General features: G+C 45.7%; 1 protein-coding gene across 1 annotated transcript in view; it reads left to right on the top strand.

Annotated features, from left to right (window-relative positions):
- Positions 1–4,617: 4,617 nt before the first annotated feature.
- The window catches only part of RXYLT1 (ribitol xylosyltransferase 1), a 34,361-nt gene continuing 27,249 nt past the window's right edge, over positions 4,618–11,729 (top strand). The window contains exon 1 of the mRNA XM_068272760.1: positions 4,618–4,975. Coding sequence (XP_068128861.1) covers positions 4,831–4,975 — 145 coding nt within the window. The 5' untranslated portion in view covers positions 4,618–4,830. The remainder of the gene's footprint in view (positions 4,976–11,729) is intronic.

The following is an 11,729-nucleotide window of genomic DNA, read 5'->3' as shown; positions in this document are numbered from 1 at the left end:
GTGACAGGGAGTGATTGATGGGTGATTAGGGGGGTGACTGGGTGCTAACAGTTGTCTGGGGGGTGGGCAGGGGGGGGGGTCTGAGGGGTGCTGTGGGCGTTCAGGGGGCAGGGGGGGGGGGGAAATCAGTGCTTGGGTGCAGACTAGGGTGGCTGCAGCCTGCCCTGGTGGTCCCTCAGACACTGGGACCACCAGGGCAGGAGGCAGTCAGTATAATAGGCTTTGTATACATTACAAAGCCTATTATACACTGTACGTGCGGCGATTCGGGTGCTAGTAACCCGCCGGCGCTTACGAACGGCCGGCGGGTTACAGCGCGAGGGGGCGGAGCCAGTCGCCGGCTGCTGATCGCGTCACGAATGACGCGATTGCCGCATAACCACGCTTTAGGCCCAGTCTTTGCCGCCGCCCATCGGCTGGGGGCGGTCGGCAAGTGGGTAAGAGGTTGTTATCAATTATTTATTGTATTATTTGGGGACCATTAGTAATAATTGGGGGCTATTATTTTAAGATTAGGTAAACTGAAAGGTGTTTTTTTTTTTTAATAAACCACATTTTTAGAATGCATTTTTAAATTTTCTATAGAGCTGCCCTGGTGCATTGGATTGCGGAGATGCCGCTGCGCGGTCTGGCAGCGGGGCGGCTGTCTCCGCGTTCAGACCGGCGGTTTCCGCACAGCAGCATGCGTCTGGTTTGCCTGGGCCTTCTAGTGCACACAGATTGAGAGCTACGCGTGCGCGCTAGAAGGCAAGCCCTTTATGCCAGTAGGAGAGCGATCAGCTGATCAAGTCGATCAGCTGATCCCAGCGCGGTTACTGATTGGCTGAGTGGCGCAGGGCGGCGCGGAGGAGCGCTGCAGTATATATAGATCTTGCTGGTCAGTCTCTGGTTGTCTGCCGTTGCAAATACTTACGTGTGAGCACTCAGACCTCAGTCAGATCCCACAGTGTGTTAGAACCAGGTGGACCTGGGAATTCACACTTAGCCAGATTACTGCTGTGTTATACTTTAGACCAGTTCCGGGGTGTTGAGACCAAGGACCTCACACCCAAGCTTAGGATTACTTTGTCATTGCTGAGTTATTCTCTAGACTAGTTCCTGGGTCTCGAGACCAAGGACCTCACACCTCAGACTAGGACTGTGCTTTATATCTGTTATGACTATTTGCTCTGTCGACTTCTCTCTTGCTTTCTGATTCGGTACCTCTGCATATCTGCCTACCTGTTGCCAAACCCTGCCTGTACCCGGTTACCGAATCAGCCTTCTGTCTCTTTACCTTGTCTGCTCGTGTGTTGCCGACCTGGCCTGCCCGACCCTCCAGGCTGTCACTCATCCCTTGAGTGCTCAGTCTATCTGTACTAGCTGTGACACTATTCCACCAAGTGTCAGTTAGCTGTTAGGACTCCTGCTCCTCAGAGAGTCCGGCCTGCTAGCAGCCAGTGGCCTCTACTCCTCTGGAGTCCCCTGGCTGCAGTACAGTCTATTATCTGATCACCAAGTATCACTGGTTGACAGGTTCTCTCCATTCCGTCTCTCAAGGAGATAGTCCCTGCACAGCCGTGGGCCACCTGCCCCTCAGGTGGTTCCTGGCCGAGCTGCCTGTGTCTCCCTCCTCACGGGAGATAGCCTACAGTTACACCAAACACTTACACTTCATTAGGTGTACAGAGGTTAGTCATACTTGTATTATTGGTGATTCTGCAGATCATCCATAATCAAGTATACATCTGTATTGTTGATGATTCTGCAGATCATCAATAATCAGATTCTCTCTGTGTGCTGACACCAATCATTACACCTGGGTGTTAAAAATGATGCAGATCTGCCTTCCATCATCTGTTGCTCCTCTGTCTGCAAGTCCTTGCATTGACCGAAGAGGTAGAAGGACACTGCTTCATTTAACCCCTAAATGTAAAAAGATGAGGTAAAAAGAAAGTTGTAATAAACCACATTTTTAGAATGCATTTTTAATTTGCTATAGAGCTGCCCTGGGAGTTAAAAATGATGCTCGAATCTCTTTAAAGAGGAGCTGTTAGGTATAGGGTCTCAGAGAAAATAAACACATATATCAGTAGCTAAAGATTGGCTGTACTTACATTACATATGCATTTCACTGTCCACGTTTGGATTTCACAGAATTTGTATATAGTATATGCAGAGATAGATGCTCCTGACAGCTCATGGCAGGCTCCATGTTTGTGAAGCCAAATGTGTCGTCATGTTCTGGCTTACTGCAGCACTTTCTACTATCACAGTCTCTGTAATAAATCAATGTATCTTTCCCCTGTCAGACTTGTCAGCCTGTGTCTGGAAGGCTGCCAAGTTCTTCAGTGTTGTGGTTCTGCTATGAACTCCCCCTTCCAGGCCCCTCTATGCACACTGTCTGTGTATTATTTAGATTAGGGCAGCTTTTCTCTTCTCTCTTATCTTTTACAAGCTGGATAAATCGTCCTCTGAGCTGGCTGGGCTTTCACATACTGAGTAATTACAGGCAAAGGCAAAGCTGTTTGCAGGAAGAAACAAGCAGCCTGAAACTTCAGTGCATGAGAACTGCAGGGGGAAAGAAACACACAAATGATCTCTTGAGATTCAAAAGGAAGGGTGTATACAGCCTGCTTGTGTATGGATGTATTTTCTATGTGTGGACATACTGTACATCAACCTACTTCCTGTTTTGGTGGCCATTTTGTTTGCTTATAAACAAACTTTTTAAAACTGTTTTTAACCACTTTTAATGCGGCAAAGAGCGGCGAAATTGTGACAGAGGGTAATAGGAGATGTCCCCTAATGCACTGGTATGTTTACTTTTGTGCGATTTTAACAATACAGATTCTCTTTAAGGCTGCTTACACACCAAGATGTTACAGGCGCATGCTCCCCCAACGCACAGCAATGTAACACAAGTGGGCTGTTCACACAGCACGTTCCCCGCAAAGTGCAGCATGCTACGGCGTTGGAGCGGCTATAGCCGCGTTAGACTGTTTGCACATGCGCAGTGGGGGGCGGAGAGGAGGCGGGGAGAGCCAGCTACAGTAGCCGCGCACATGGCTACTTAATATTCACTGCACTGGCGGCCGCTGATTGGCCGGCGGGACCACGTGATGCGGAGTGTCTCGCTCCGCATCACGTGGTCCCGCTGGCCAATCAGCGCCACTCTGGGAGACATTATAGGAATCGAGTCGCCTAACGCGGCTCACTCTACCGTCGGCTCTTGCAGCACCATACGTTGTGTTAGGTGCACGTTATGCGACCTTAACGTGGCACCTAACGCAACGTCTTGGTGTGCAAGAAGCCTAACTCTACCTGTACTGGAAACAATTAGACTGATGTAACTGATCTTAATGTTTTATTTATTAGCTGTACTACACATACAAATCATAATATATTTTTTTTTATCACTTCAGTGTCTCTTTAAATGTGAGGTGAAAGCCACAGTCTGCAGAACAAGGAGTACAATTGTTACTTCAGTCCTAACAGGGACATGGGATTGTCACGTCACTAAAGAAATACAATAACACAAACTGCTATAGTGAGCTCGCAATTTGTCAGTGATGATTTATGGTGACAAAAGTACAGAGGGGGGTCCATGTGTCAGTGAGAATGAACAATTACAAATAAGGGTACACATGGGTCTTCATGTGTCAGTAAAGATGTATGGTGACAGACAGGGGTAGAGGGGGTTTTCGCATGTAATTTTAAAAGTACATAGAAATAAAGGGGTCTTCATGTGGCATTAATGACATATGATGACAGATAGAAACAAAGAGGGTTTCTATCAGTCAGTAAGCATGTATAATGACAAAAGAACAGTACTGGTGATCTGCACGAGTCAGTAAGGATAACAGGCCTAGGTACAGAGGGGTCTCCTCCGTGACAGTTTAAATGCACAATGGCAGACAGAAGTAGAGGGTGTCTCCATGTGTCAATAGGCATATATGGTGACAAACGGGTGATGTGACTGATGTGTTAGTAAGGATGTATGATGACAAAAAAAGATAGAGGGGTCTACATGTGCCAGTAAGGGTATGAGATGACAGAGGTACACAAAGACTGTCAGCAATGATGTGCAACAGACAGGAGTATAGGGGGCTCTCCATATGTCAGTAATTGTGTTTGATGACAGGCTGGGAGGGATGGGGGCAGGGGGGGGGGGGGGGGGTTATGATGGTGAATGTCAAAAATACAACCACAGGGACAGAAATGCTGCAAATGCACAGTAAACATAGTGCTCACATTAGGCAGGATATAGTATCCATGTGTCAGGAATTGTGTTTGATGACAAACTGGAGGGCGGTATGATGGTGACTGTCAGTCAGACTACCACAGGGACAGACATGCACAGTACACACATTATGCAGCATATATTAGTACAGACATGATGCACAGCTGTCTGTAGCAGGCTTCTCTCTAGCAGCACCAGAGGGCACCCCCAGCCCTTCCAGGAGGGAATTGTTGCATCCGATGTCTCTAACCCCTAAGCTGCCAGCAACTTTTCTAAAAAGCAGCAGGCCAGTCAGTAGGATTTATCCAGCAGCGAGGAACACAGTGAAGCGTCCATCATTCCAGTCACCAGTGACCACTGACCTCCCCCATGACACAGGAAGCACTCTGCAGCCAGCCAATAACAGTGGAACAGGAAGCACAGCACCCTCAGCCAGCCTGTGCAGCTCGGGCAGCTTAAACTACTGCATCTGCGCCTGTGCTATGTAACTTTACATGATTTTGATACTGCACATGTGCGACAGCGTAATCCTTAGGGCAGCGCAATCAGACACAACACCGGCGGTAGCTGAAACAGTGGAGGATATGGGCTGCAGCAGCTGAGGCAGCATGAGATTCACCCGAAAACGGCTGTGCTATGCTGTAGTTTTTCTGTACTGTGCGTTCTCTCTTTATGCTGCCTACAGTGTGTTCTTCAAATCCTCGCAGGTATCCCGGGTGCACAGAGTGGTGAACAGAAAAGAGGACGGCAGAGGTATGTGTGACCTGCAGCATCATCCCACTGTTCTCCAGCGCTAAGGTGCCTCTCTTGTAGCAATATGTTATTTCCCCCATAAGACAATTATAAAGATATATAATGAGCTGTGCAGTTGCAGGACTTTCTGATAAAGTGCGCTTTATGATACCAATAACTGGAGTCTTATGAGAAAATCTAAAGAATGCATTGTTGAACCTGAAGGCTTTCTTGCTACATTTGTGTGTCTGTCTCCATCTTTTAACATTCCATAAATATGATGAAAGCGGTAATCAGTAAAAATTAACGTATAATGTATTATCAGTGGCAAAGTAGCAATGAAAACATTAATGATGACTTTCCTTCCATAAATGGTCAGTATATATGCATTTATTGTAAATGCCGATAAAAGTTGGTCAGTTAGATGGGCATCGGCCATTCGCTCCATGGGGGCATTTGACAGACAGTGACCATATGTGTGAAAGAGCCTCAATGAAGATTGAGTATAGAAGTTATGCTAAATTTGCTCTGTTATTGCAGGATTATGAGGAAAATATTGCAAAGTTGTGCAGCTTGAAAATGGACCAATCGAGACCTGCTAAGATGAAATTCAATTGGTCCATATTCAAGCTCCAAGCTGCATACATTTGCCTGCACATTTTTATAATTTTGCATCTTGAAGTTATTTGTATTTCATTGAAGATACCTAATAGCCACACAGGTAGCATTTTTAAAAGACATGTATTTGTTTGCCATGTTAATATTTTAATATGAAATGAGAGCTATAACTCACTATAAACAGTAATATGAGAGCTGTATGTTAACAAACAGTGAAGCGCAAATAAGGTAAAAGTGTGTGCTGTAGAACTCTGTGTTCCTGGGGGCTACAAAGAACTTGCCATAGGACATAAGGGTTCCAAACAATAGATTGGTGGACCAGTGGCATACCTAGGGAATTTGACACCTGGTGCTGATTATTTGCAGACCCACGCCGATTCGCCACTACCCGCCGCGCCGCCCCCCCCCCCCCCCCCCAGACCCCTTGCGCAGCCTGGCCTATCAGCGCCAGGCAGCGCTGAGGGGTGGATCGGGGCTCCCGATGACAATTGTCGCCATGGCGACAGGGAAGCCAAACAGGAAATCACGTTCTGAACGGGATTTCCTGTTTGCGCTGATCGCCGGAGGCGATCGGAGGGGGTGGGGAATGCCACTGCACAGGCTAGCTACATGATTAAAAAAATTTTTTAACCATTTCAGCCCGCAGGGATTTTTCACCTTATGCATCGGAGCAATTTTCACCTCCCATTCATAACTTTATCACTACTTATCACAATTAATTGATCTATATCTTTTTTTCCGCCACTAATTAGGCTTTCTGTGGGTGGTACATTTTGCTAAGAGCCATGTCAGGAACCGGCCCGCGGCACGCCTGCGTATACGGTTCCCGACTGCGGGTTTGACCAGATCGAGAGGGGAAGCAGCCTCAGTCAAGCTAAAACAAGGCTGGGACCCCTCAGAACACCTCTCACTGCCACCACTAGCGGTTCGCTAGACACTTCCACTCTGCTGTCGAGTCCTCAGCGCGCACTCCGCGTTTTCGTATTTGGGTCAGCTTTGCGCTTAGGCCGAATACGGGAACGCCACACACACACACACACACACACACACACACACACACACACACACACACACACACACACACACACACACACACACACACACACACACACACACACACACACACACACACACACTTGCAATCTTACACTGTAGTGAAGCAAAAAACCACTAACAGTCGTTCCGAACGATACTGTTAGCCACTCTGCTGTCGCTACTCGCACTGGCGTTTTTCGTACGTTGGGTCAGCTGCGCGCTTTAGGCCAACGTATGACAAACGCCCCCACACACAATGCAATTACAATTTCATATGGTAGTGTTGCTCAAGCATACAAATAGGCATGAACTTATACACACTTCAATCTCTTCTAGGCTATGAGTGTTAGTTTAGTACGGCAGAAGTCAAGCTTATTAAATAATAATTTAATATTCCAGGGAAAAAGGTGGAACAATGCAGAACAGAATATATACAAAAGATTACAAAAACAAAGTAAAAAGTTACAAGGATAAAAGTACAAAAATACACACAAAGCGATTTTGCTTACCAAAATAAACGGGGAAATAAACGTACCAGCGTATCGATCTGGCGTTGTTGCGGGAGTACGCACTTCTGGTCAGGAACCAGGTTAGTTCTAGCCATGTGGACTACCTCCAAGAACTACAAGTTGTGGTTATCCTAGCTGCTGTTTTATACTGTAAGATACGCCTGGAGGCTGCAACTTCCTTGGGGAGGGGAGGAACTAGTTTTTAATTAAATCTCAGACATATTCCATTTCCAGGTAAAAGTCTATACATCAAAAGATTGTGAAGTGAGGCTTTCAACTCCAGGTGGAAACTTGATTAAGGCTTTTTCCTGTCTCCGTTTTTAAAGTCTGCAGAGATTTCCACCCCCTTCTCATAGATGTGATTTACAGGGTATAGTTTGCACCTCCACCAATAATTCAATTTCCTCACAATGAAATAATGTTTAACACACATGTCAACTTTTGGTGCAGCTACTCTTCCTGACTTAGTCTAGAGTTCTTCACTTCCTCAACAGAAGTGTAAATGTTTCAGGTGTCAAGGACTTCAACACTTCACTTCGGCCATTGTCTGATTACCCAAGCTCTATTCACTGAAGTCCTCTGTAGATGCAAATGTTGGTCTAGTGACCCACCCACACAATCGCATGAATAGTCCATGAATCTAGCCTGCATATCTACACCTTTGACATACCACAGCAGATATAAAAATGGGAAAATGAAAATATATTACTGTATTATCCTTAACAGCATCCGCACCCCAATATATTCCTGACAAGCCACTTTACTGTAAATGCAATTTTACAGGATTAATAAGGAAAAAAAATGGAAAAAAATCATTATTTCTCAGTTTTCGGCCGTTATAGCTTTAAAATAATCCATGCTACCATAATTAAAACCTATGTATTTTGTTTGCCCGTATGTCTCAGTTATTATACCATTTACATTTTGTCCCTATCACAATGTATGCCGCCAATATTATATTTGGAAATAAAGGTGCATTGTTTCTGTTTTGCGCCCATCACTATTTACAAGCTTATAATTTTCTCGGAAATACACTGCGCTCCACTGGAGATAATATTCACACACTCAGGGGATCGCAGCAACCAAAAGTCACTTCACCTTGATCAGTCTGTCCCAAAAACAGAATCACTGCGCTTGCTCAAAAACCCTGTAATACAAATCACACAGCGCACTTAGGCCTCGATTCATAAAGCATTTCCGCATGAGGAAATGCAGAAAGCCGCTCGCTTTACCGACCACACAGCAAAATATGTATTCATAAAGGCTTTTTCCGCATGAAAAGCCGACATCCACGAGCAGAGTGATCAATCACCGCCTTGCGCGGTGATTATCACAGCAAAAGTAACAAATGTCAATTCATAAAGATTAGAGGTAGCGGTATGCGGACGGGTATTACCGCTACCTCTGATGTGGCGAGAAGCGTGCGGAATCCGTTGCAGTGAATGGGACAGACCTCCCAAGCAGCTGCAGAGAGAACACCGCACGGAGGGATTCCGCCTGCTTCTCCGGCTTCCGCATGTCTCCCGACAGCCTAACGCCTGCCTACAGCGGAGTATCTCCGCACGCCTGTCACAACAGGAAACATTTTTATGAATTACCACCCTGAAGGCGGAAATACCGACAGCGGTGTTTCCCCGCTCCACTTTCCCCGCTCGCAGGCTCTTTTATGAATCGAGGCCATAGTGCCCAGCATTGTCTACAACAGACTAAATCCAGCACCCTGTGCTGCACTCCTGGGGGTAGTGCCACCACCTCAAATAGGGATCACAGTCGCTTTTCCCCCTTTGTGGGAGCACTCACCAGAAGCGCGTCTTTCACCACTGCATATCAGGCCTCTTTCAGTCAGCCAAGGAGAAGACCCCGATATAAAAGCAAATCCAATTTAATATAAAAACGCCAGGTTACAGAGGCAGCACCCGCTCCAGCCGTGGACAAACGGAGCAGCACATTTCCATCCGGCTTCCCTGTTTCCTGGTCGTGACGTCAGCGCGCGCTTCTCCGACTCCGCCTTACGCGTTTCGTTACAACGTAACTCATTCAGGGGCTGAAGAGAGCCGGCCAACGTCGCATACATATACCATACCGCGCCTCCTCAGTCATCGGGTCTGCCCGCAATCCCGCCCTCTTCTTGTTGCTAGGCTCCCGGTAACGTGCTGACTATGTTTCTCCGCGGTATGGAAACTTTAAAATAACATTAACAACATAAAATAATAAAATCGCCAGCCTTCCTAACTACATAAGAGAACATCTACTATAATCATTTACATCTAACTACAATCATTTACATACTTGTCAGCGACATCTTTAAACAGGGAAAAGGGCATAGCATTCTATATGTCATCCTCCCTTTATTCCACAACGGAATCCGTATACTCAAATTCAGATTGTCACTCCAGATATCCCACCCTTAACTTGTGCAAGTGAAATAATTCCCTCCCACACATTATCCGCTATACCCCTCCATTAACCCATACGTGCATAGATACGGTAAATACACATGCTCCCCCTTACATCAGATGGATCCTCGATTTCCCCTACAGAGATAGTGAAAACTTCACATCAAATTCTCTACTCATAATTTACACAATTCCCATCCCCTCCCCCATATATTACACACTCATCACCTTGTTACCTTAAAGTGACAGTGCTTATGATCATATATGTGAAAACTATCATTTCCTCCTCCCCTCCACCTATAATAATTGACGTATTATCACTAATACCACCCATTTAACCCCTCATTAACACACTCATCACCATATAATATAAAATGACAGTGCTTCTGAAACCCCATATCATAACAGATAAATGTCTCCCCCCTCCCCCTATTATAATAAATTAGCATACCATAACAGTGAGCACGGACAGTATATAAATCTCTCAATCCCCAAATTCAAAAATCACAAAATCATGTGAACTAAAGTGCAAACAGTGCATATACAGTGCATGTAACATTATGAAAAATTGTAAAGTGCAAACAGTGCATAAAATAAATACCTCATCCATTAGCAATAAAACAATTAATATCCAATTCAATATTTAAACCTCTTGGAGAAAAAGTCTCTAACCTATGGATCCATTCCGTCTCCTTCCTACAAAGCTGTTGCAGTTTATTCGACCCCCGCCAATGCGAACGCACCTTCTCCACTGCAACAACTTTCAGACATCCTGGGTCCTTCCCATGTTTATCCGCAAAGTGAGCTGAAACGCTATGCCATTTATACCCCTTCCTAATATTATACATATGCTGGTAAATACGTTTCTTCAGTGGCTGTGTCGTTCTTCCCACATACTATAGGCCACACCCACAGGTCAGGACATAGACCACATATGTTGAAGAACGTGTCATAAAATGTTTTAACCTAAAATCTTTGTGAAAATGATTAGACTGGATCACGTCCACAGAGACACTTAACGTGTCACTGCAAATGCAACAACTCCTACACACATGGAATCCCGGTCTCTGCCAAGGGACATTGGTACGCACGGGCGGGTCAACGCAACTCTGCACCAATAAATCCCTTAAGTTAGGTGCCCTCTTGTAAATAAACTTTGGTTTATCTGGAACAATAAGATTCAGTCGAGCATCCTGTTGTAAAACTGGCCAATGCTTGGTCATAATTTTTTCAACTTGTTTGTATTGGGTATTGGAAGGTGGATATGAAGGGAAGCTCCGGGGGTGCTCTTCTCTCCCCCCCTCTTACCCTCTATCAACTCCTTTCTGGCCATCCCCGTCACTTCTTTCTCAAGTTGCCCCATTCTCCCACATTCATAACCCTTATCCACAAACCTTTGTGTCAAGACAGACACCTGGTTATGGTAATCTGATTCCTTAGTACAATTACTTCTGACCCTTTGGAACTGGCCCTTGGGAACTGCCCTTATCCAAGAAGGATGGTGACAACTAACCATAGGTATGAACCCATTACGGTCTGTCTTTTTAAAAAAACACAGAGTGGACAATTTTTCCACCCTCCTTATAGATGGTCAAGTCCAAAAAATCCACACTCGAGAAGCTAATTGTTGCCTCAAGTGTTATATCCGGATACAAGGAGTTGATGGTTTTCAAAAACTTAGTCCACCCCTCTACTGAACCCTTTCATACCACAAAGAGGTCATCTATGAACCTCCGCCATTCAACGACCTCCCCCGGGCACACCCGTATGGCTCTCTCCTCCCACTCAGACATAAAAATGTTTGCTAAGCCGGTGCATACGGGGCCCCCATAGCACATCCCTTAATCTGTGCATAAAAATCCCCTCTATGCCAGAAGTAATTTCTGGACAGGGCAAATTGCAATAATTTAAGTATGAACTCAATCTGTTTTCCCTGTAAGATGTTCCTTTCCCTCATGGCCCTTTCAACTGCTCCCACACCCCCCTGGTGGGTGATGTTGGTATATAGGGAAGCGACATCTGCTGTCACTAGCAGTACGTCCTCCCCAACCTATACACCCTCCAGAACTTGTAGGGTGTGGGAGGTGTCCTTCAGGACCCTGGGCAACGAACTCACCATAGGCTGCAAGAAAAAGTCCAGATACTTACCAATTCTGTAAGTGATGAGTCAATCCCATTGATAATGGGACGACCCGGAGGAGAAGTTACGGATTTATG

The sequence above is a fragment of the Hyperolius riggenbachi genome, chromosome 3 (genome assembly GCF_040937935.1).
Source record: "Hyperolius riggenbachi isolate aHypRig1 chromosome 3, aHypRig1.pri, whole genome shotgun sequence".
NCBI classification, from domain to species: Eukaryota; Metazoa; Chordata; class Amphibia; order Anura; family Hyperoliidae; genus Hyperolius; species Hyperolius riggenbachi.
Note: the sequence above shows the minus strand (reverse complement) of the source record. Positions and strands in the feature narration are given on the sequence as shown.